At 41.4% G+C, this 27,394-nt stretch overlaps 1 protein-coding gene across 1 annotated transcript in view; it reads left to right on the top strand.

Moving 5' to 3' along the window:
- The window catches only part of LOC134346871 (contactin-associated protein-like 5), a 1,673,098-nt gene that overhangs the window by 1,416,602 nt on the left and 229,102 nt on the right, over positions 1-27,394 (top strand). Inside the window, exon 21 of the mRNA XM_063048676.1 lies at positions 8,238-8,331. Coding sequence (XP_062904746.1) covers positions 8,238-8,331 — 94 coding nt within the window. The remainder of the gene's footprint in view (positions 1-8,237; positions 8,332-27,394) is intronic.

Raw genomic sequence — 27,394 nt, 5'->3', positions numbered from 1 at the left:
TGATCAGAGATTAAGGGAGCTAGGGCTTTACTCTTTGGAGAGAAGGAGGATGAGAGGAGACATGATAGAGGTGTACAAGATAATAAGAGGAATAGATAGAGTGGATAGCCAGCGCCTCTTCCCCAGGGCACCACTGCTGAATACAAGGGGACATGGCTTTAAGGTAATGGGTGGGAAGTTCAATGGGGACATTAGAGGAAGGTTTCTTTACTCAGAGAGTGGTTGGTGGGTGGAATGCACTGCCTGAGTCAGTGGTGGAGGCAAACACACTCGTGAAGTTTAAGAGACTACTAGACAGGTATATTGAGGAATTTAAGGTAGGGGGTTATATGGGAGGGAGGGTTTGAGGGTCAGCACAACATTGTGGGTTGAAGGGCCTGTACTGTGCTGTACTATTCAATGTTCTATGTTCTATGATGTAACCTAATTAATATACCCTATTATCATATGTTTTGCTGATGCACCCAGAATATCCCATTGTGTCTCATGGTCACTTCAATTTGCAAACCACATCTCTTAATAGCCATTACCTCCCACTGCACCCTCCACACTCCCCGCCTGGGCAGTGGAAGCCTGTGCTCTTGTTACATAGCTTGCAAACTTGTACTTTTAATTTCAAACAAATTATTGCTTACAATTTACTTTAAGAACTGAAGACTGGTTCTTGTTTACATAAGAAGCAGAGTAAGGAATGTTGGTTGGATGTCTGAATTGGTCACAAAAATCTCTGATCATTTGAAAATGTCATGGCATTCTGCTAGAACGCCAAGTTTAGCAATAAGCCTTTTGGGCCCTGGAAAGAGAATATCTATCACAGGGGGAGAAATCATCGGAAATTAGAGAAAGCAATGTTCATGCCTTCAAGTTGGAGGGTATCCAGATGGAATATGAGATGGTGCTCCTCCATCCCGAGGGTGGCCTTGTCGTAACTGTAGAGCTGGTCATGGACCACCATGTTGGAATGGAAATGGGAAGTAGTTGCTTAAGAGATCTCGATAGGTACGTGAGCATGCTGAGAGATAAGCACCATAAAATGCATTCATGTAATTAACCATCTTCAGCTTCATTAGTTTAGCACAACATTGTGGACTGAAAGGCATATTCCTTTTCTGTACTCTTCCCTCTAGTAGAGTTGGTGCCCCAGAGATCCAGCAGCTCTGCTTTAATCCTGATGTTCAAGGTTTAGTGTGTGAAGTTTACATATTCTTTTCCTGGAAAAATAAATTAACTGTATATTTAAGTTTTATACTAATGTTTTCTGTGTAAGTGTGTCTCTGATGCCATGTGCCTGTGATTCTACAGAAAGTAAGTTTTTCCTTGCATCTGTGTATCCATGAGCTTGTGCTGATGTCTATAATCTTGACTTGGACTTTGACTGGATGGGTTTCCGGGTGCTTTCGTTTCCAACCATGGCCCAAAAATGTGCAGGTTGGTTGGTTAATTGGCTACTGTAATTTGCCCTACTGTGCAGTTGGGTGGTAGACTCTGGAGGGGAGAATAAAATGTGATCAGTTTCGGATCAACCCAAAACGCTGGAAGAACACAGCAGGTCAGGCATCTATAAAGAGGAATAAAGAGTCAATGTTTTGGGCCAAGGCCCTTCAAATTTCAACAGTTTATTCTTCACCCTCGATGCTACCTAGCCTGCTGAGTTCTTCCGGCTTTTTGTGTGTGTTGTCCTGGATTTTTAACATCTGCAGAATTGCTTGTGCTCACTTTAAGATTGGTGTAAATGGGTGATTGATGGTCAATGCAGAGTTAGTGAACCTGTTTCTGTACTACATAGACAAAAGCCCAAAATGAAATATCCGAAGTGCTGAGGGAATGCTGTACTATCAGAGATGACGTCCCTTGGCTGAGTTATTAATCCAAGCCATCTGCCATGCAATCATCAGCCAACATATACAAGCTGATTCCTACTATACAGTGGTGATCACACCTCAAAAGGTGACAAATGTTACTGCCTAAAAATTATTCCTTTCCTACTAATATGTTAATTATTCAGAATAATTATTCATGGAGAACCAAATGCACACACTCAAAGCCAGGAAGAACAACAGTGATACAACAAAATTTAGTGAACAAATCTTAACCCAAACCAGCAGCCAGGATATTGATGATTTCTGATCATTTTTGTACCTCACCCAATAAAAAGCAAGTGCTATGTAGGCAACTAATCTGGTTTTCAACTTTTTTTTTGCTGGTTAATTTAAGCACGGAGCTCCTGAGGCAAGAAGTTGATGGAGGTTTTCAGAGTCTTGAGAGAGACTCATTACCATATAATCTGCTGTTAATTCATCATCTGTAAAGGAAAACAAAAAAGAGTTTTCTAAATCCTTAGCAAAAATAGAAATGCTACCAATAGTCAGCACGAGAGATCATTTTACCAGATTATTTACTCTAAACCATGGATTGGTGTTGTAACTTTAATTAATGGAACATCCAGCTCCCCTTTATACCATTTCTTTCCACCTGGTACTGTCAGACAACCCATTAATATGTTGGCATAAATTCCTGTTTGTGGAATCTTTACACAATTATTGATCATGTTGATGTTGTGTTATTGCGATAGTGTTGTACAGCTCAGAAACGGACCCTTCTGCCCACCGTATGTCTATCTATGCTAATTGAACTTGATGGCATTAATTCCATATCCCTTTCCCTTGAAGAGGAATTTTTTCACCTTTTTTACGCCATGGACCAGTATCATTAAGTAAGGGATCCATTGACCTCAGATAGGGAACCCCTGAGCTAGAGGATAGTGAATTTGTGGAATTCACTGCCACAGTCAGCTTGTGGAGGCAAAGTCATTGGATATATTTAAAGGGGATGGTTATTCGTTCTTGATTGTCAAAAGTTATCGAGTGAAGGCAAGAGAATGGAGTTGAGAGAGATGATAAATCAGCCATGATGGAATGGTATAGTAGACTCGATAGGATGAATAGCCTAATTCTGCTTCTATGCCTGGTGGTCTTATGGTATCACTGCTTTGTTCATTCAAGTACAGGCCCAAATGTCCCTTAAATGTTGTTACTGTTCCTGCTCTAACACATTTCAAAATGAAATGTTCTTTTAAATAATCAAGCAGTAGATCATGTAGAATATATATTGTGACCACCTCCAGTGTCTTTGAGGTTACTGAGGTTACCTGATCTCAGATGTGACCTGTTCTTTTATGGAGTGCTTTGGTACTTGGAGAGTTTTTGGCCACTTCTTGCACAGTAAAACAAGCAGCTGGGCTTGTTTTAACATAGTGTGGTGACAAGAATTCCACTTAATACTCCAAGTGCAGTCAGTATACAATTCATTATACTTGGCAGTCCATAAGTATACTTGAATGTATTTTTGTTTATTACTTGAATCAATGTACAAGTCTGTCTGGCCATAGTCTGACAAATCCAATTATCCTAAACATTTAGTCAATAAACATGTCATTTTTATCTTCACTCAGTGCCGCTGTTCAGTTTAGCTCTGCTCACTCCATAGTTCCTCTCCCAGAGTCACTACAGTGACCATTCCTTGATTAGGTAATGTCATGCGTTTCTCTCAGTAACTAGGGCTTTATTACTTAATATGAATACTGTATGAATGGATACTAAGACATTAAATTATGTATGTGTATGTGTACAGGATAACTATCGTTATATTACAGTACAGGTCCCCCATTTTATGAACGTTCACTTTACGCCACTTCGCTATTACGAAAGACCTACATTAGTACCTGTTTTCGCCAACCAAAAGAGGATCTTTGCTTTTACGAGAAAAGACACGCGCTTTAAACTTGTGTTTACCCCGAGAAAGACTACCATGACCATAAAGCCTTGCGCTGGCAGTGTGTGTGCATACATGTACGTGCCGATTTTTTCCTACAAATCGGTTTTGGCTAAATCTTCCCAATTCTAGTAAGTGAAACTACACTGTACATACATTATTTCTACTTTATATAGGCTGTGTATTTATCACGTCATTCCTGCTTTTACTATATGTTAGTGTTATTTTAGGTTTTATGTGCTATTTGGTATGATTTGGTAGGTTATATTTTGGGTCTGGGAACGCTCAAAAATTTTTTCCATATAAATTAATGGTAATTGCTTCTTCACTTTACGTCATTTCGGCTTACGAACGTTTTCATAGGAACACTACCTTTGGATAGCGGGGGAAACCTGTATTACACTGCCTCCAACACCTTTCTGGTAGATCATTCCAGACTGTTCTTTGTATGAAAAATTACTCATCACATCTCCATTTTCTCCCTATCACCTTAAACCAATGTCCTCTAGTTTTTGGGACTGCACTATGGGAAGCAAACACTGTCCACCGATATATAATGTTATATGCCTGTATCATGTCTTCTCTCAGCCTCCTTTCATCCAGGAAAAACTGAAATAGTCAATACAATCCCTACCTATAACTTAAGCCTTTCAGTCTAGGCAACGTCTTTGTGAATCTTTTCTGCAACCTCTCGCTTAATTGCATCTGTCTTTTAGAACAGTGACCAAATTATACATAATATTCCAAATATTTGCATGGTGGGGTGGAAGTACATCTCTACCAAAGGAGGTGTAAGGCACTCCTTCCTTCCGCTAGCCTGCAGGTCATCCTTGGGTAAGGATGCTCCTATCAAGTTCATGTGAAGCAATGGGAGCAGGTGGTGAATGATCGTACGAGCAGTTGGTGCTTATCACAGGCCTGGTTATGGGACCACTGACACCAGAAAGAGTATTGACAATGGCTAGGATCACCAATCTTGTAAAAACACTGCCCAGAAGAAGACAAAAAGACCACGATTGCACATATCATACGACACGGCACATAATGATGATGACTTCAAGTATGGCTTAACTAATTTTTATGCAGCAATGACATGATATCCCAGCTCTTATATTCAATATCTCAGTCTATGAATCACACAATTATAGAGCACTATAGCAAATAAAGAGGCCATTTGACCCAACTAATTTGTGTTGGCCTTGCTTTCTGCCTAGTCCCATCTACCATACCATACCAGACCATAGCCTTCCATACTTGTCTTATCCACTTACTTAGTTGTTGCTGAGTCAAAATCATGGAATTCCCTCCATAACAGCACTGTGGGTGTACCTACACCTCAGGGACTGCAGTCATTCAAGAAAGCAGCTCATCACCACCTTCTCAAGGGAAACTAGGATGGACAATAAATGCTGGCTTAGCAGGCGATGCCCACATCCCATAAATGAATAAATAAATAAATAAATAATCCACACTTACTCTACCCTCTGAGTAAGGTATTTCCCTTAAACATTTTACCGTTCATCCTAAATCTATGACCTGTTGCTCTAGTCTCAGCCATCCTGAGGGGAAGAAGCCTGCATGCATTCACACTCTCTTTACCACTCAGCTTTGAATACCTCAATAAGATCTCCACTTATTCTGCTACGCTCTGGGGAAGGCAAGAATGCCTGATGTCTTCCTCATCACCCACTTTCAAAGGAGAAATATACTTGTGGCCCAAGTTTTCCTTGTTCAATAACACTCCCCGGTGTTCTTCCCTAGTTTCACTTACAAAATGTATCACTTTGCACCAGTTGGAGTTAAATTCCATCTGCCATTCCCTTGTCCATTCTTGTGGTAGCACAGGAACCTTTACAAATATTTAAAGTGATGCTTGAGAAGTAATGGACCAAATAAATTCAGTAGACTGATTTTGCAAGGCATGAGTTGTTAATCCACCATTACATAGAGATTGTTTGGGGTGTTATGTCATCAGCAACAATGAATATAGAATTGAGTCAGGTTTTATAAACAAACATAAACATTTATTAAACTCTGCTCAACAATAGTGAAAAGTAAACAAATGACTAACTTAACTGCAAGTTAAAAGCTATACAGTAATTTAACAAACGGCCAAACTCTGGAATAGTTCTTAAAGTGGTAAATTTGAATACGGTCTTAAAGTGGTAAATTTGAAAGTCCAAGTCATTTATACAGTCAGTAAGGTGAGACTTCCCTGAAAACTGATTTCTTTGAAGATGTGACATTATTGTTGATCCCAGCCGAGAGATGCCTTGTCCAAAGGATTCACGACGAAGGAAACAAAACGGCTTAAAGGAACTGACCTTTTTCCTAGAGGGTGAACACTGCACAAACTTTCCTGATCTTGCAAAAGTTGTCTCAGATGCAGGCCACTATTCTTGAATGAAGATTCAATAAGGTCGATCCTTTATAAAACCTCCACGTGCACAATCCTGATTTGATGGAGAAAGATGTGAGAAGCACGAAGGAACATCTGGAGAAACTTCTGAAATGCTTGCTTCGCTGCCGCTGCTACTGTGGGATCGAGAGTCTCCGGAGGGGAAGGCCCCAGACCCTCAGCTTTGCCTATTGCCTATTGCTGGGGCCGGGATCGAAGTGCTCGGCAGAGATGGTGTTCGGTGCTTGGTGTCAGAGGACTGGTCAGAGGCTTGAAGTTTTTGGACGGACTCAAGAGTCGGCTATGCTCGGATGCTTCCAGGGTGCTGCATCAGTACGTTTGCAGCGCTGGAAGCTCATGGCAGGGAGAATTTTTCTTCCTTCTACTGTCTGCGTGAGATGGTGGGACTTCCGAGAGACTTTGAGACTTTTTTTTACCGTGCCCATGGTCTGTTCTTTATCAAGTTATGGTATTGCTTTGCACTGTTGTAACTATATGTTATAATTATGTGGTTTTTGTCAGTCTTTTAGTCTTGGTTTGTCTTGTGTTTCTGTGATATCATTCTGGAGGAGCATTGTATCATTTCTTAATGCATGGATTACTAAATGACAATAAAAGAGGATTGCGTGTTCTCATAATCCAATCTAATCTAACCACCGAGCGATACCAACTTTACTCAATCTTTTGGGTTTCTGTACTTTGGTAAGGTCTTTACTCTCCAATACTAGACTAAAGGTAAAACAAAGGTGCAACAAACAAGAATTGGCAGCGACTGGCAAAACTGCTGGCACAACGTTTTTGCACCTTACAATAGAAAGAAAAAAACTCCACTTTAAAATGAAACTGTGTCATGAGACGAATATACAGCAAAACTAACTAATGAACTAACTACGTGACAACAGGGGTTTCCCCTTATATACCTGTTGGAACATGCCACCATGTGACCTCACACTGGCGTGAAGATTACATCACCCCACCATCACAAGACAATTACTTCATGCTCATAAGATACTCAATTACATCATGATCATAAGACAGTCACGAGATACCCACAAGGTATGTAACAGGGGTATATGCATTTCTCTCTGATACCATTTGTAGAAAGCTTCAAATAACATTTGTTTATTTCCAGTGCCCAAAAATAAGGTTATTTCTTCTTCAGTTTCCTGGATATTTAAATACTTCGGAAAATCCATCAACTTGTTGAAGTGTCTGGCACTTCATCACATTTTTGACCAAATATTGCTTTTGTTTCCCTTGAACCATAGATTTTAGAAGGTTTTGATCTTTTCCCATAACTCTCTGTCACTATATCTGAAGACGTGTATGGTGTAACAATTTACAGCACCAGTAATCAGGCTTCAGTTCCTGTTGCTGCTTGTAAGGAGTTTGTACATTCTTTCTCTTGCCTTTTGTGTTTGTTCTGGATGCTCTAGTTTCCTCCCTCATTCCAAAGATCTATGGGTTAGTAAGGGTTATTGAGTTGTGAGTATACTATATTGGAGCCACAAGAATGGTGATGCTTGAGGACAGTTGCCTGCATATATTCAGACTGTGGATTGTTGACTCAGACAGTGCATTTCACTCTATCTTTTGATAATTTCGTGTAAACGTGACAAGTAAATCTAATAAATCTAATCTTTAGACACTAATATTTTAAAGTGTTTTCTGAGTGAATTTGGAACTTTCACTTGGTGGTGCTTCTTTCAAAGTCCGTTCTGAAAGATGACACTACTGAAAATGTAGCCCTTTAACAATATTACACTGAGATGCTTTTCTAGATTGCTAGTTGAAGAGTAAGGGGTGAAAATTTAAACCTAAATCCTTCTAACTTATTGAGCCATAGTTAACGTCTCATTGCAAAACAGATTGATCAGTGCAGATTTCTGAAATTTAGACATAGATGAATGCGTTGAATTAAAACAAAAAGGTGTTCTGCATAGCATTGCTAAAAAATCATTCAAACATTACTTGGCACACATATTGATGGATATTATAATGCAGGGTAACTGAAAAGTGTACCACAGAATGCAAAGTGACACTTGGTATTTCTTCCATCCATTTACAGATTGACCAATTTACTACCATGAAGTATAATCTCCCCTCAGATACAAATCTGGAGTTTAATGTCGTTAGATCTCTCATTCTTGGCAAGATTATGGGTGAGTTATTGAATTTTCCCTTTGATTATTGCAATTTAAAAAAAATATTCAATTTCCAGAGGGATCGCTCCCTACACGACTCCCTTGTCCATTCGTCCCCCCCCCCCCCGCCATCCCTCTCCTCCAATCTCCCTCCTGGCACTTATCCTTGTAAGCGGAACAAGTGCTACACATGCCTTTACACTTCCTCTCTCACTACCATTCAGCAGAGGGGGGAGAGTAGGGAAAGAAGTGCTCAGTGGTGGGATCCTATTGGAGGTGGCGGAAGTTACAGAGAATTATATGTTGGACCCGAAGGCTGGTGGGGTGGTTGGTGAGGACAAGGGGGTCCCTCCCCCCTCCCCCCTCATCTTTCCCTTCCCCCTCTCTCTGCTTTCTGCAGGGATCGCTCCCTACGCAACTCCCTTGTCCACTCGTACCCCCCCTCCCTCCCCCCTCCTGGCACTTATCCTTGTAAGCAGAACAAGTGCTACACATGCCCTTACACTTCCTCCCTCACTACCATTCAGGGCCCCAGACAGTCCTTCCAGGTGAGGTGGCACTTCATCTGTGAGTCGGCTGGGGTGATATACTGCGTCCGGTGCTCCGGATGCAGCCTTCTATATATTGGAGAGACCCGACGCAGACTGGGAGATTATTTCGCTGAACACCTACGCTCTGTCCGCCAGAGAAAGCAGGATCTCCCAGTGGCCACACATTTTAATTCCACATCCCATTCCCATTCTGATATGTCTATCCACGGCCTCCTCTACTGTAAAGATGAAGCCACACTCAGGTTGGAGGAACAACACCTTATATTCCGTCTGGGTAGCCTCCAACCTGACGGCATGAACATTGACTTCTCAAACTTCTGCTAATGCCCCACCTCCCCCTCGTACCCCATCCGTTATTTATTTATATACACACATTCTTTTTCTTTTTCTTCTTTTTCTCCCTCTGTCCCTCTCACTATACCCCTTGCCCATCCTCTGGGCTTCCCCCCTCCCCCTTTTCTTTCTCCCTAGGCCTCCTGTCCCATGATCCGCTAATATCCCTTTTGCCGATCAACTGTCCAGCTCTTGGCTCCATCCCTCCCCCTCCTGTCTTCTACTATCATTTTGGATCACACCCCCCCCCACCTCCCAATTTCAAATCTCTTACTAACTCTTCTTTCAGTTAGTCCTGACGAAGGGTCTCAGCCCGAAACGTCGACTGTACCTCTTCCTAGAGATGCTGCCTGGCCTGCTGAGTTCACAAGCAACTTTTATGTGTGTTCCAACATTTGCAGATTTCCTCGTGCTTGCATTCAGCAATGAAAGAGGCCACTTAGCTCATTATGACTGTACCCACTCAAATACTGGCTGTAAAGAATTTTCAATAAATCCTATTTCTTGCAACACTGCAAGGTTTACCCTCTGCACCCAACACAGTATCCTCCACCATTTCATCCACTTCCAACATTATCTCTCCGCCAGCAGTATCTTCTGCTCTTCCTGCTATTTCTGCTTTCAACGAGGACCACATCCTTTGTGACTCCCTGATCCCGTTTTCCATAAGGCCATAAGACCATAAGACAGAGGAGCAGAAGTCGGCCATTCGGCCCATCGAGTCTGCTCCGCCATTTTACCATGAGCTGATCCATTCTCCCATTTAGTCCCACTCCTCCACCTTTTCACCATAACCTTTGATGCCCTGGCTACTCAGATACCTTTCAATCTCTGCCTTAAATACATCTAATGACTTGACCTCCACTGCTGCCCGTGGCAACAAATTCCATAGATTCACCACCCTCTGGCTTAAAAAATTTCTTCGCATTTCTGTTCTGAATGGGCGCCCTTCAATCCTTAAGTCATGCCGTCTTGTACTAGACTCCCCCATCATGGGAAACAACTTTACCACATCCACTCTGTCCATGCCTTTCAACATTCGAAATGTTTCTATAAGGTCTCCCCTCATTCTTCGAAACTCCAAGGAATACAGTCCAAGAGTGGACAAACGTTCCTCATATGTTAACCCTCTCATTCCCGGAATCATTCTAGTGAAACTTCTCTGTACCCTTTCCAACGTCGGCACATCTTTTCTTAAATAAGGAGACCAAAACTGCCCACAGAACTCCAAATGAGGTCTCACCAGCGCCTTATAGAGCCTCAACATCACATCCCTGCTCCTATACTCTATTCCTCTAGAAATGAATGCCAACATTGCATTCGCCTTCTTCACTACCGACTCAACCTGGAGGTTAACCTTAAGGGTATCCTGTACAAGGACTCCCAAGTCCCGTTGCATCTCAGAACTTTGAATTCTTTCCCCATTTAAATAATAGTCTGCCCGTTTATTACTTCTGCCAAAGTGCATAACCAAACACTTTCCAACATTGTACTTCATTTGCCACTTCGTTGCCCATTCTTCCAATCTATCTAAGTCTCTCTGCAAACTCTCCGTTTCCTCAGCATTACCGGCCCCTCCACCTATCGTCGTATCATCAGCAAACTTAGCCACAAAGCCATCTATTCCATAATCCAAATCATTGATGTACAATGTAAAAAGAAGCGGCCCCAACACGGACCCCTGTGGAACACCACTGGTAACCGGCAGCCACCCGGAAGAGGAACCCTTTATTCCCACTCTCTGTTTCCTGCCAATCAGCCAACACTCTATCCATGTATGTAACTTTCCTGTAATTCCATGGGCTCTTATCTTGTTAAGTAGCCTCATGTGTGGCACCTTGTCAAAGGCCTTCTGAAAATCCAAATATACAACATCCACTGCATCTCCCTTGTCTAGCCTCCTGGTAATTTCCTCAAAAAATTGTAATAGGTTTGTCAGGCAGGATTTTCCTTTAAGGAATTCATGCTGAGTTCTGCCTATCTTGTCATATGCCTCCAGGTACTCTGTAACCTCATCCTTGACAATCGACTCCAACAACTTCCCAACCACCGATGTCAAGCTAACAGGTCTATAATTTCCTTTTTGCTTCCTTGCCCCCTTCTTAAATAGCAGAGTGACATTTGCAATCTTCCAGTCCTCCAGAACCATGCCAGAATCTATCAACTTTTGAAAGATCATCGCTAATGCCTCCGCAATCTCCACAGCTACTTCCTTCAGAACATGCGGGTGCATTCCATCTGGTCCGGGTGATTTATCTACTTTCAGACTATCCAGCTTCCTGAGTACTTTCTCTGTCGTAATTGTGACGGCGCACACTTCTCTTCCCTGCCACCCTTGAGCGTCCGGTATACTGCTGATGTCTTCCTCAGTGAAGACTGATGCAAAATACTCATTCAGTTCCTCTGCCATCTCCTTATCTCCCATTGCAATTTCTCCAGCATCATTTTCTATCGGTCCTATATCTACTCTCACCTGTCTTTTACTCTTTATATACTTGAAAAAGCTTTTAGTATCCTCTTTGATATTATTTGCTAGTTTTCCCTCACCATCTCCTGGTAGCTTCTACTTCAACCATTGGAGATACAGTATAACACCTGTTTATTCACCTCTTTGCTCTTCATCATCCAGAGACCTAAAAAGTCCTTAAAAATTTACACATGTTTGAAACTTTGAAAAATGAGGCATTTTGTAATCTCGCAATGTGGTCTCCACAACACTGGTGAAACCAAGTGTGGATTAGGCAGCCATTTTACAGAACACCTGTGCTGTGTACACAATGGCCACCTCGAGCTTTTGTTTCTTATCAGTTTATCTCTCCTTCCCACTCCAACACTAATCTGTCTATCTTCAGCCTTTTCCATTGCTGTGGAGGAGCTGAATGCAAGTTGGTATGTGAATATCTCATATTCCACTTGGTTAGCCTACTATCCAATAGTTTGAACATTTGAGTTTTCCATTTTTATATAACCAAATTGCATGATGTTCTTCCCCAACACACCTTCACCTGTCCATTTGGGTTATCTTCTCCCTTTGCTCAGATCTCATCCTCCCATTTTTATTTGTCCATCATCACCTTCCCACCTAGATCCATCTGGAACATAACAGATCTCTTCCACACGACTCACACTGCCAATACACCGCCGATTGTCTGTTTTTGAAAAATAACAGATGGAATTTAATGCAGAAAGGTGTGAGGTATTGTATTTTGAGAGGGCAAAACTGATGGGACCTACACAGTTACAGTAGAGCACTGAGGAGTGTGATAAAACAGAGGGATCTAGGACTACAGATCCATAGTATGTTGAAGGTAGAGTAACATGTAGATGAAGTTGTAAAGAGAGATTTGGCACATTGGCTTCATAAATTAGAGCATTTAGTTGGGATATTATGTTGAAGTTGTAAAGGACATTGTTGAGCCCTAATTTGGAGTATTGTGTGCAGTTCTGGTCACCTATTTACAGGAAAGTTATCAATAAGCTTGAAGGAGTACAGAGAAAATTTACAAGTATGTTGCTATGACATGAGGTCCTGAGTTATAAAGAAAGGCTAAATAGATTGGGACTATTCCCTGAAGTGTAGGAGAATGAGTGGAGATTTGATAAAAGTATATAAAATTATGATGGCTATAGATAGAATAACTCCAAGCAAGCTGAGGTTGGATGAGACTAAAACTAGAGGTAGTGGGTTAAGGGTGGAAGATGAAATAACTAAACAAGATGAATTTAGCTTATAAATTATCCAGCTCTCCTTATTCTCCTTATTTGTTTCATCCCTCAGTCTGGTCCTTGACTAAGATTTAAGCACAGCTCGGAAGCAGTAGGGGAGCATTTACAAGATAAATAGAGAGATAAATACAAATACTTTTAGGGGGAGAAGACTTCTGGGGAAGAACTTGGGATAATTGACTAATACTTTCAAAATCCAGCACAATGAAGTGAATAGCCTCCTATTGTGCTAATTATATAATTCCAGCTGATGATACATCTAAACCAGTGAATGACTGTCAGCTCAGGAATGAAGGCAGATGCTTATATTTGTACTGGCAGCAGTCATTATAGCCTGGGAAAATTATGTACTAAAAGTAAAAGAACATCTGGTCCCCTAGTGCATGAGATGGCTGAACAAACAGCAGCAATGCCAATAGCCCGAGTGCTCTGCTGTGTCAGGCAAAATGTATCAACAATACAGTGAAGAAATTAGAAGATAGATGCCTAGAATTTCAATTACACATCGCTGTTTATTTTCAGTATGAAAATTATTTTTATATATCCTGGATTGGCTATGACCTTATTAAACACAGAGCAGTACAGCACTGGATAGGCCATCTGGTCCGTGATGTGTTCTGACCTTGATGCCAATTTATACCAAATATCCTCCTCCTGAGTATCTTCCATATCCCTCCATTTCCTTTATATTCAAGTGCATCTTAAGCTCCACCAAACTACAAACATACCTGCTGCCACTAATACCTCTGGTAACTCATTCCAGGCATCTATCATCTTCTGTATAAAACTTTTGCCCCTCATGTCACCTTTAAACTTTCCTTCAGACCCCTTTCCCAACCTATTCTGATGTTTGTAATTTCTACTCTGCAATTTCTACTGTCCGCCCTATCTATGACTCCGATAATTAAAAAAAAACCTTGTCAGGTCTCCCCCCCTACCCTCAGCCTTTGACACTATTGAAAACAAATTCAAGTGTGTCTAACCTTCTCGCTCCTGCCCTCTTATCCAGATAGCACCTAAACATGTTCTGTATCCTCTCCACAGTCCCCACATCCTTCCTATAATGGGACAATCACAACTGCACACTACACCAAGGATGATCTGACTGAAGTTTTATATAGCTACACCATGTCTTCCTTATTTGTTGTACTTGCCATCCCTATCAATGAAGGCAAGCATGCCATACAACTTCTTTTGATACAGTTCTCATAGCTAGATCAGCCATTTCTGATCCTAACTGGTAAGTTTATCTGCTCAACAGGTGTTATGTCTACCATGTTACTGTTTAACCACCTCAGCTAAGGTATGTCCTGATGAAGGATCTCGGCCTGAAACGTCGACTGTACCTCTTCCTATAGGTGCTGCCTGGCCTGCTGCGTTCACCAGCACTTTTTGTGTGTGTTGCTTCACTGAACCAATATTTTTGGTTGTCGTGCATGTTCAATCTCATGGAATAGCTGCACACCAGTGAAATTATAAAGACATTTGTCAGTTATTTCAACATATTAGCTTGGCCATTGAGAAATATGGGTTGAAATTACTCCAATGACATTTATCCATCTTGAATTTAACCCAATAGGCACATACACTTGTCTTTTCTGGTTTAATTTATTTTTTGCAGATTTTTTTTTGCCCCTATGCAAGCTTACATACAGTAGATAAGAAAGATCCACATTTAAGTGGATCTTTCACATCTTTTCAAGATAACCAAAACCTGTTTATATGTGCATAAATTTTGAATTACAATCACTGTTGTGATGTGGGAAACGTGCAGCCAAACACCCACAAGCCACGAAGTGGAAATATAGAAACATAGAAATCAACAGCACATTATAGGCCCTTCGGCCCACAATGTTGTGCCAACCATGAAACTGCTCTAGAAACTGCCTAGAATTTCCCTAAAACTATGTAATAATTAGATAATATTATTTGTAGCAATGTTTTGGAAGAACAGTAGCCAGTACACAAGGAATATTCCCGTTGTACTGTGCAAAATGTCATCTTCTATCTCAGTCAAAGTCTAGATGACTGATTCCACAATACACCAGCACATCAGCCTGGATTTTCATGGTCAGTCTTGGGTGAATTTCGAATCTAAACTTTTCTGAAGTGTGTTACGTACCCCGTAACTGGGTTGCCAAACCAGCAGAAATGGATCACTCAGTTGGAGTCTGGACTACTAGAACTAAGAAAGTTTTATTAAAGAAACAAGCAACACAGTACTCTAATCGGAAGGATAATAAATGCAACAGTTCAGCAACGATAAACACACATGTACACAGAATTAAGATAACAGGATCAATCAAGCTCTATCGTCGTCTAGGGGTAAATGACCAGTTTCAAAGTGACGCAAAGTTCAGTTCAATTGAATTCAGTTCAGTTCGCAGTAATCACTGCCGTGGCGATAGACAGTGTGGGGGGAAGGAGAGAGAGAGCAAAAATGAATCAATATTCAAACGGCTTCCACACAGACCTTCGATATTCTTCGCAGTCAGCTTTTGTGCGAGCCCTTTGTGATGTCTTCTGAGGTCACCGACTGTGACCCCTCTGTTTCCAGATACGATCGTTTCTCTGCGGTGAACCTGGCACCCAGGCAAGAGCGGACACACATACCAGGTTCCCACCGATCGTGCCTTTCCACCCTGTGCGTCTATGGCTTGGTCCAGCGACCAGCCTTCCAAAACTTTCCACCAACTTATGGGAGGCGCACCGCTTCCAGGGTATCATTACCTCGTGGTGTCGTGTGTGTCTTGCCTTAGCGAACCTGTCCCTTTTTATCCCCCTGCTGGGGTATCGCCTGTCCATCACACTTCAAACAGTTCAGGGTTCAAAGGGGGAGCCGATCTTGACAGCTCTCCTTCCGTTAAACTCTCCCGTCCCTTCATTAACATCTCCAAATGCTGCTCCATTGTTTTCCTTATCTCTCTTTCTCCTGAAGACAGGTGGCAGACCAACTGCTGATCTCACTGGTGCCAGCACAGGCCAGCTAACATCTTAATCTATGTGTATTCTCGTCACAAGTGGTTGGGGCCTGAAAGGGTAGATTCTAATGGAGTATGTGGCATTCAAACCGGAATGTGTTTTTGAGATAAAGGAAAGAGTATTTACTTACGATTGTGACATGGTGTTGTTGAGCAAGTTTGATAAAGTGGCAAGTCTTTCCCTGCTTGTCATTTCTGTGTGTTCAAGTGGATAAAATTAGCCTGTAGCTAAATGACAAGTAAATAACCATGCACTGTACTTGTATATCAGTTCACACGCAAGATCTTGCCTTGCGATGTTTTTTCAACAGAGTAAAACTGACAAAGCAGTGGCATTTTCCCATGGCTATTTTATATCTGTCAAGAATATTCTTAATCACATCTCATTGATACCAATGAAATTAGGGAATATTTATTATTTATTTATTATATCAAGATGATATTTGGTCTACTAATGAATCATTGTGACAAATTAAGCTACAGCCCTTCGGGTGCCATGGAAGTGTAGCAGTTAGGGTGATGTTATTACAATGTGGAGCATTGGAGTTTGTGCTCAATTCTGCCATTCTCTGTTAGAAATTTTTATATGCCTTCTCATGTTCACGTTGGTTCCCTCTGGGTGCTTTGATTTCCTCCCAAAGTCCAAAGACGTACTGGTTAGTAGGATAATTGGGCATTGTAAGTTGTCCTGTGATTAGGTCAGTTTACTGGGCCTAATCAATTCTCATTGAGTCAGAAAGGCCTGTTCTGCACTTAAATAATAGAAAATGAATAAAGTAATACAAATAGCTTGGAAGGTGAAGCCATAAAGACTATTTCCAAAGAATACAGTGTCATGGAATTATAGAGCACTACAGCACAGTACAGGCCCCTCAGCCCACAATATTCTGCAGACCTCTGTTTGCAATGTGTGGCTTTAGCATACCTTCTACTACTTTCATTTAAACAGGAAAATGTTTAAAAAATTTCAGCTATCATTCTTTCTGTCAAGACAAAATGAAATATTCAAACAGCTGTTGGCTGTTTTGGTTGAATAATTGCTCCCCTTTACACTACACAAAGATTTTTGTGTATTTACCAAGCAAATTCTGATAGTATATAAGAACAGCATTGACAGTTTGCCGTGATTCATGTGTTTTGTTTACTCATATCAGCGGGTCTATTAGCATGACATGTTAATGAATAAATTGATTAATTATTGCATGAAAAAGAGTGACGTGTTTGCAACTATTAGGCCAAAGAACAAATGGACTGCCTGAAGTGTATGGGCTGGGGATGTTGAAGAAATGAGAAGCTCGGTCAGGTGGTGCTGGCTCTGAATGACAGAACAGGAAGAGAAAAAACGTGTTACAACAGTAGTTAGCAGAAAAGCTTCTCAGAAAAGCTTACAGTATGTCCAACTTGAACTGGATGGGCTACAGCAGTAGAAGACCATGAGCATACACTCAGTAGCCACTTTATTAGGTACATGAGGTACCTAATAAAGTGATTACTGAGTCTATTTATGTTTGCTACTCTCTTCTTTTCTAGAACCTTTGAGAAAGCGTGTGGTCATTTATAATAATACTGTTTTTTCAGCCTGTTGTCAGTTTTCTTCAATGAAGTTCTTGTACTTAAACTTTGGTCAATGACCTCTCCTGCCCATCCTACAATTGCCAGCAGGCAGAAGGTACCACAGGATAAGTGTAACTCTCAGGTTCAGCTAGTGGCTTAATCTAGGGTAAGACAGCCCCTGGCCTGACCAAATTTAAGAAATTTTGTTTGGGTGGGTGCTGCATGATGTGTTCCCCTGTTACAAATCAGAACCACGAAATAACAAACAGTACCCGATATACAATTAAACAACTAAGCTTTATATTTCTTAATTTAACTATAGGCCTAGTAAAGAAAACAAAAAGAGGGACCCATTCTCATGAAACAGTCTAATGTGCAACATTGGAGCTCACGGTTTTCCCGTCTGTTCATTCTCCATCGATTTCTCCCCAGGCGCTGTTGACTTCCGACCCCATCCTAAATCCACTCTGTCCTGCAGTCTACAACTTCCCCCTTCTGATATCTTCTCTCTTCATCCTCCGCCGAACAAAAGACCGCAAAACCTTCCCTTGGGTACACAAGAAAGAAAAACACCTCCCCTCATTGGCCAGCGCACATTCCAAAGCCCCCGTTATATCTAGTCATAACCCAAACACTGAGCTACAGAGAAATTATTACATTAGTGGGGAAACCTTTCGCAAGTCATTATATAGAAACAAAGACAGTTAAGGCTGGGTAACAGCTTCTTTCCCCAGGTGGTGAAACATCCAGGAATCCTGCTATCACATTATTTATGACAACAGCGCGAGGAGCAGTGTACTGTTGTAAATTTAACTATATGTTCTATATGCAAGCGTACATCTACAGAATACTTCTTCTGTATCTGGTAATACTGTGTTAATAGTATTTTATGTGCTGTATGTGATATTTGTGTTTTGCACCTTGGTCCATGAGGAATGTTGTTTCGTTGCGCTCTATATGTGTATAAGGTTGAATGACAATAAACTTGAACTTGAATTTAAGATGCTAATAAATGAAAAATATTATTCTAGCTGTAAACATCAGTAAACTGATTTATTTCTATGGTTGGGAGATGGCTTTGTATATGTCTGGTGCACAAGGAACCCTGTGACTGTCAGGGAAATGATGCATATTCATCAGATAAGTAATGTATATTGATGACCTCTCTTGCTAAAAGGAGATCTGAAGTGTCAGATCTTTATCTGTAGATATGGCATGAAATTAGTTCCGATTTCACTCAAATCTATCTTAGAACTGAAGCTAGGCACTCGTTTCAATTATTTTCAGTGCTATAGTGGGCAAAATTATTTTTTCCTTTTAGATGTGCAATTATTATGTAATTCGTCTCCTTTTAAAAGAAAAGGCATATAATATTTATGTAATCAATTGTCAGTTGTATTACTCTATAAATATTGAGAAATGAAATTAAAATATGAATGCCCTTTTATTCTCTGTTGTCCAGGTTATTAATCACATTAACTACTGGTGATAGTTTAAAATTATATTGAATAGATTGAATCTTAACAGCAACTTACACTCAAGTTCAGTCTTTAACATCGTTAGTTATCCCTAGGCAGTTCAGAGAGAAAATAGATTCCTCTCAAGATAGAGAAACAGATGGTGAGACTTGATTTAAGGTGGAGTTTAAAGGGATATTGACACTAAAGCCCTACACCAAGAGAATAGTTAAAAAGAGTGAAGAGGTCAAAACATGCTTAGTATAATGTGCTTACTCCCATCAAAAACATGGAACTCAGACCTCAAGAAGGAAGTCTTTCACAAGGTGAAAATAGTCATCCTCTCTAATGATCTTGGATAACAGCTCCCTGACATGTTCAACAACCAGAGAACTACTCAGTTAAATGGACCAATAACCTGCAGTTATGGCATTTAATGTTCTCAAAAAAGCACCAGTTTAGAAGTGGATTTTTTTTTACCTCTAACAAGATGGAGCAACTTTCTTCACTTGAAGCTGTGCAACTCTCAAATCACAAATAAACTTAATGATTAGCATTAAGTGTGAGGACATTAGTGCGAAATGGGATTGCTCTCTCCCACATCATGATGGTTGTTTTTTTGGAAAAAACTCTTGCAGTCTTACACAACCCCAGTTCAATTTAAATCTTTTTATTTGTGCAAAGCACATGGTTTTCAGGTAAAGGCCAATGTTTGATTCCCATCACGAATTGTCCACGGACTGAGTGTTTTGTTTGAATGTTTCAGAGGATTTTTAAGAGTCAAGAGTGTTACGTACCCCGTAACTGGGTTGCCAAACCAACAGAAATGGACCACTTAGTTGGAGTCTGGATTACTGGAACTAAGGAAGTTTTATTAAAGAAATAAGCAACACAGTATTCTAATCAAAAGGATATAAATGCAACAGTTTAGCAATGATAAAACACACACGTACACAGAACTAGGATAATAGGATCAATCAAGCTCTATCGCAGTCTAGGGGTAAATGATCAGTTTCAGGTGACGCAAAGTTCAGTTCAATTTAGTTCAGTTCAGTTCGCAGTAATCGCTGTTGTGCCGTTGGGGCGGGGAGAAGAGAGAGAGCGAAAGCGAATGAATATTCAAAACGGATTCCAAACAGACCTTCGATATTCCTCGCAGTTAGCTTTCGGGCGAGCCCCTTGTAATGTCTTCTGAGGTCACCGACTGTGACCCCTCCATTCCAGATACGATCGTTCTTCTGCGGTGAACCCGGCACCCAGGCAAGGGTGGACACACACATCGGGTTCCCCCCCATAACCGTATCTTTCTACCCTGTGCGTCTATGGCTGGTCCCGCAACCAGACCTCCAAAACTCGCACCAACTTGTGGGGGTACACTGCTTCCAGGGTCTCGTTACCTCGTGGAGTTGTGTGTCTGTTGCCAGAGCGAACCTGTCCCTTTTTATCCCCCTGCTGGGGTATCGCCTGTCCATCAAACTTCAAACAGTTCAGGGTTCAAAGCCACCGGTCTCTGACAATACTCGGATCTGTTTCTCCTTTTCGTTAATCCCTCTCGTCTCTCTCTTATTAGCATCTTGCATGTTCCCCCATTGTCCTCTTATCGGCATCAATCTTCAGATAACTGGTTCTTTTGTCACAAGAGTAACAAACATGACATGCTGGAGGATCTCAGCAGATCAGGCAGCACCTACGGAAAGGAATAAACAGTCGATGTTTCAGACCAAGATCCAGGATCCTCTTGAAAGGTCTCAGCCCGAAGTGTTGACTGTTCTTTTTCCCATAGATGCTGCCTGACCTGCTGAGTTCCTCAGAATTTTCTGTGAGTTATTCCGGATTTTGAGCATTTTTGTTTTTAAGAGTCAATACTTTTATTTCTAAGGAGATATGTAAGACTAAGTAAGAATAACGAGCTTCTCACTAAAGTGTATCAATGAACGAATTTCTTTCTAATATCAATTCAAGAATTTTGTGAATGATGGCAGCAGTGCTCTTTCTATATTTAACATAATTCATTTCATTAACTGAAATAAAATTCTCCAGCAGCCAAAACGGTAGGCTTATTCAGAAAGTCAGAAGGCATGGGATCCAGGTAAGTTTGGCCAGGTGGGTTCAGAATTGGCTTGCCTGCAGAAGGCAGAGGGTGACGATGGAGGGAGTACATTCAGATTGGAGGGTTGTGACTAGTGGTGTCCCACAAAGATTGGTTCTGGGACCTCTAATTTTCGTGATTTTTAATAACGACCTGGATGTGGGGGTAGAAGGGTGGGTTGGCAAGTTTACAGACGACACAAAGGTTGGTGGAGTTGTAGATAGTGTAGAGGATTATCAAAGATTGCAGAGAGACATTGATAGGATGCAGAATTGGGCTGAGAAGTGACAGATGGCGTTCAACCCGGAGAAGTGTGAGATGGTACACTTTGGAAAGACAAACTCCAAGGCAGAGTACAAAGTAAATGGTAGGATACTTGGTAGTGTGGAGGAGCAGAGGGATCTGGGGGTATATTTCCACAGATCCCTAAAAGTTGCCTCACAGGTAGATAGGGTAGTTAAGAAAGCTTATAGGGGGCTAGCCTTCATAAGTCGAGGAATAGAGCTTAAGAGTCGCGAGGTAATGATGCAGCTCTATAAAACTCTGGTTAGGCAGCACTTGGAGTACTGTGTCCAGATCTGGTCATCTCACTATAGAAAGGATGTGGAAGCATTGGAAAGGGTACAGAAGAGATATACCAGGATGCTGCCTGGTTTAGAGAGTATGCATTATGATCAGAGATTAAGGGAGCTAGGGCTTTACTCTTTGGAGAGAAGGAGGATGAGAGGAGACATGATAGAGGTATACAAGATATTAAGAGGAATAGATAGAGTGGACAGCCAGCGCCTCTTCCCCAGGGCACCACTGCTCAATACAAGAGGACATGGCTTTAAGGTCAGGGATGGGAAGTTCAAGGGGGATATTAGAGGAAGGTTTTTTACTCAGAGAGTGGTTGGTGCCTGGAATCCACTGCCTGACTCTGTGGTGGAGGTAGATACACTAGTGAAATTTAAGAGACTACTAGACAGGTATATGGAGGAATTTAAAGTGGGGGGTTACATGGGAGTCAGGGTTTATGGATTGGCACAACTTTGTGGGCTAAAGGGCCTGTACTGTGCTGTACTGTTCTACGTTCCATGTTCTATGTTTACAATCAGGTATGGAATTATTTCTCAGTATCATCAGTCCAGTATGGTAGATTCCTGATGCAGTAACTTAATCGGCTCCATACAATGCAGTATTGGAGGCTAAATATGCTTCGAGAACTCTGTTAGAAGTGCAACTCATCTTCATTTCTTGTCTCTGGCATTTCAGTTTCTGTGGGTTAAATTTCTCTAAGTTCACTTGAGTCTTTAGTTCTAAATCAAACAAAATCAACCTGCTGATGAGGACATTATATCCAGATTTAATGTGTAGAAATCAATACTAACAACAGCATCATTAGCCTTTGTGCTTTGTTACTTCAGTGAATTATGTTATTTTAGAAGAACGAATTAGGGGGTATGACATGAATCAGCACCAAGGCAAATAGGCCAAAATGTTGCATCAGCTGGAAACAGCCTCTGTTTAACCTTGAAGAACTTCCACAAGTTCTAACTAAGGTCACATGAGCAGCAGAAGCTCATGAATTTCCTCCAAGATAAAATTGCCATTAATTAAAGAAGGGGTTGGGGGGGTGGGTACGGGTTGGAAGGGAGGGAATGGAGTTCTTAAATCAGTGCAGTCAGGCATCAGAGATTGATTTAAAAGGTGCTTGTCACATAAATGTTGCAGCAATCTCTTCCATGCAAAATGTAATTTCTTTTGGGAAATTTTCTCCCGCATGGTTTTCTTTACTCACCTAATGGATCAGGTTGGTGCATGACCTCATCTGCCTTAATAATTATTCCACAGGTCGGCTTTAAATGTGAACATTAGGGGAGTTTAACCCAAACCTCACTTCACCCACTGCCCATGCTTTCCAGATGTTTTAAACACATCACAACTTCAGTCTGATGCAGAATTAATCAGACTGTATTATCTATATCCTGTCCAAGAACTCATAGTTTAGTAAACAGAATAATTCCATCAAATGTCATCCCGATTCAGATTGTATGCAGTTAGTCCACATTGCACCACTGATGGTCCATGTTTATTTGTCCTGTTCCCATGTGAAAACAAGGTGTTAAACAAGTGTGAAGAGAAATAGATTTCCAAATGGTTAAACACTTTAATTCGATTTCCCATCCACATTCTGTCATATTGGTACTTGGTCTTCTCCCCTGGCGCGATGAGGTTGGAGGAACAACAACTTGTATTTTGTCTGGGTAGCCTCCAACCTGTTGCCATGAACATCAGTTTCTCTAGCTTCCAGTGATTTCTCGCTCTGTGATAGATACTCATTTTCCAGGACCTGAGTGGCTTATTGCTAAACTTGGGTTTTTAGCAGAATAGTGTGGCCTTTCCAAAGAATTAGAGTTGTTGGTGATAGAGTTAAGCTCAAAACAAGCATTCTTTGCTCAGCTTTTTGTTATAATCAAGAACCAGTTCTTAATGTAAATTGCAAACAGCAACCAGTTTGAAGTTGGAGGCACAGCTTTGCAAAGTGAAGTAATGTGGAGTCTGTGTTAGCCAAACAAAAAACAATGGGATTATGTCACCTAGCATACTAAAAATGGTTACAAGTTGGGATGTTTGTGTACTTAGAAGGCCAGTTCTCACAGCATTAATTGTGGAAGTTTGGGATTTCTGTCGCCAGAATTTGTGTGAATTACTTTGTCCCAGCAAAAGTATCTGGAAAATACCGCATGCAGATTTTGCCATCTAGTAGAAAATAGTATAAATATTAAAAACATTGGGGATTGTTAGGAATGACAAGGAAAATGACAGAGAGACAGATTTACAGAAGAGGAACTAGAATTCATTCCTCAGCCTTCAGTTTCTGCTACAGACAACTCATTTATCTGTAACTCATTGGTATGTTCTTCTCGTTCATAAGAATTGTACCTGTGTTTGGAAATCCTCTGTAGTTTGTAAATCTTTTGTAATTTTGAAATCTTTTATAAATCTAAAGTCCTCTGTGAGTATTAAGTGTGTGTTAAGAACTATTTGTCTCATTTTAAATGTGTATCTCTAAAATCTAAAATAAACAGTTTTTAAACTACTTTGTTAGCTGGAAGTACCTTCTCCATGGTAGGAAGGAGGAACCCACCACTCAAGCAGTGTGTATTGAGAGCTAAAACCATGCCACAACAACTAGACAGGGAACACACATCAAAGTTGCTGGTGAACGCAGCAGGCTAGGCAGCATCTCTAGGAAGAGGTGCAGTCAACGTTTCAGGCTGAGACCCTTCGTCAGGACTAACAGTACCTAGTCGACTGTACCTCTTCCTAGAGATGCTGCCTGGCCTGCTGCGTTCACCAGCCACTTTGATGTGTGTTGCTTGAATTTCGAGCATCTGCAAAATTCCTGTTGTTTGCATTTTAAACTAGACAAGGAAGTAGGTTTGTCCTTGAAGGATACAGTATAATCTTCCTATAGCAAAGGCACCTGTAGGTATTTATCTCAGATAAGGTTTAAAATCTGCTTTTGACTTGAGGACTTTGCAGACAAGGAACCCAATACCATCACATTATATATCTGTGAACTCTCCCTGTGTTTTAATGGATGACTTACACCTTCAATGCCCCATATCTGCTCCCTGATCATTCTTACTTCAAAAACTCCCAAATCAATATTCATGCATAAAATAAAGCATGTTTTTATGATCGCACAGATTAATTGATTATCTTTAAAATATTGCTATATCTGAGAGTTGTATTGAGACACATTGAGAACCTATTGGAAGCAAACTTCTGTGAATGTCAGTTTGTGACCAATGAATTCTACATTATTTTTGCTTCAGAAAGGAACAACAGACTTTTTACTCCCAACTACTGCTATTTGGGAAGGGGCTTTCCCACAACCATGAATTACATAATTAATTTGTTACTGAAATGGTTGCAATTTCAGCAGATACTAGACACTGGGCACTTAAATACTACAGCACAGTACAGGCCCTTCGGCCCTCGATGTTGTGCCGACCCATATATTCTAGAAAAAAAGGTACTAAACCCCCACTACCCCATAACCCTCTATATTTCTTTCATCCATGTGCCTGTCCAAGAGGCTCTTAAATACCCCTAATGTTTTAGCCTCCACCACCATCCCTGGCAAGTCATTCCAGGCACCCACAACCCTCAATGTAAAAAAACTTACCCCTGACGTCTTCCCTAAACTTCCCTCCCTTAACTTTGTACATATGCCCTCTGATGTTTGCTGTTCATGCCCTGAGAAACAGGTACTGACTATCCACCCTATCTATGCCTCTCATAATCTTGTAGACCCCTATCAAGTCCCCTCTCATCCTTCTACGCTCCAAAAAGAAAAGTTCCAGCTCTGCTAAACTTGCCTCATAAGACTTATTTTCCAATCCAGGCAACATCCTGGTAAATCTCCTCTGCACCCTCTCCGTAGCTTCCACATCCTTCCTGTAATGAGGTGACCAGAACTGAACACAATACTCTAAGTGTGGTGTCACCAGAGATTTGAAGAGTTGTAACTTGACCTCTCTACTCTTGAACTCAATCCCCCTATTAACGAAGCCTAGCATCCCATAGGCCTTCTTAACTATCCTATCAACCTGTGCAGCGTCCTTGAGGGATGTATAGATTTGAACCCCAAGGTCCCTCTGTTCATCCACATTCTTAAGTAACCGACCATTAACCCTGTTCTCAACCTTCTGGTTTGTCCTTCCAAAATGCATCACCTCACACTTATTCGAATTGAACTCCATCTGCCACTTTACTGCCCAACTCTGCATCCTGTCTATATCCTCTTGTAACCTTCGACAACCTACAGCTCCATCCACAACTCCTCCAATCTTCGTGTCATCCGCAAACTTACTCACCCATCCTTCCACCTCTTCATCCAGGTCATTTATAGAAATCACAAAGAGCAGGGGTCCCAGGACACATCCACATGGCACTCTACTAGTCACCGGCCTCCAGGCAGAATACTTTCCTTCCACTACTACCCTCTGCTTTCTTCCTTTAAGCCAATTTTTTATCCAAACAGCTAAGGTTCCACTGAACCCATGCCTCATGACCTTCTGGATGAGTCTCTCATGGGGGACCTTGTCAAATGACTTTCTAAAATCAATGTAGACCACATCTACCACCCCACCCTCACCAATTTCTTTTGTTACCTCTTCAAAAAGCTCAATTAGGCTCGTGAGGCACAACCTTCCCATCACAAAGCCATGTTGACTATCCTTGAGTAGACTGTACTTCTCCAAGTGCTCATAGATCCTGTTCTTAAGAATCCTTCCAATAGTTTGCAGACCACCGACGTAAGCCTCACCAGTCTATAGTTCCCAGGATTCTCTCTATCACCTTTTTTAAACAAGGAAACTACATTTGCCATTTTCCAATCCTCCGGCACCTCCCCTGCAGCCAAAGAGGATTCAAAGATCATAGCTACTGCTTCAACAACCTCTTCTCTCACTTCCCACAGCAACCTTGGCTATATCACGTCCGGCCCTTGGGACTTATCAATCTTGATATTTTTAAGTAGATCTAACACTTCTTCCTTAATCTCCACATTGTCCAGCACACAGTCCTGTTCTATTTCGACCTCACCCAGATCAAGGTCCTTTTCACTTGTGAATATTGAAGCCAAGTATTCATTTCGGGCCTCCCCAACCTCCATCGCCTCCAGGCACATGTTGCATTCTTTATCCTTTTGCGGCCCCACTTTCATTCTTGTCATCCTTCTGTTCTTCACATATGCATAGAACACCTTGGGGTTCTCCTTAATCCTATATACCAAGGCTTTCTCATGCCCCCTTTGAGCTCTCCTATGTCCTTTCTTAAGCCTCTTCCTGGCTACCCTATATTTCTCATGAGCCCCTCCTGCTTCCTGCTTCTTATATCTAACATATGCTTCCTTCTTCCTCTTGATGAGTTGCCTCATGTGTTTCGTCAGCCACGATTCCCTTTTCCTACCATTTTTTCCTTGTCTGAGTGGGACAAACCTATCCTGAACCCAGCACAAGTGGTCCCTAAACTTCCTCCACATTACTTCTGTGCTTTCACCCTTGAACATCTGTTTCCAATTTACTCTCGCTAGTTCCTGCCTCATCTCTTCATAGTTAGCTCTTCCCCAGTTAAGCACTTTCCCATTTTGTCTGTTTTTATAGCTATGCTGAAGCCAAGGGAGTTGTGGTCACTCTCACCAAAATGCCCCCCCATCAAGAGGTCTGCCACCTGACCAGGTTCATTACCCAGAACTAGATCCAGTATGGCTCTCCTCTCGTCGGCCATTCCACATACTGTGTCAAGAATCCTTCTTGAACACAACTGACAAATTCAGCCGCATCTATCTCCCTTGCAGTCAGGAGGTGCCAGTCAATATGAGAGAAGTTTAAATCA

This window comes from Mobula hypostoma, chromosome 5, assembly GCF_963921235.1.
Source record: "Mobula hypostoma chromosome 5, sMobHyp1.1, whole genome shotgun sequence".
NCBI lineage: Eukaryota > Metazoa > Chordata > Chondrichthyes > Myliobatiformes > Myliobatidae > Mobula > Mobula hypostoma.
This window is presented reverse-complemented; position numbering and strand designations above follow the sequence as displayed.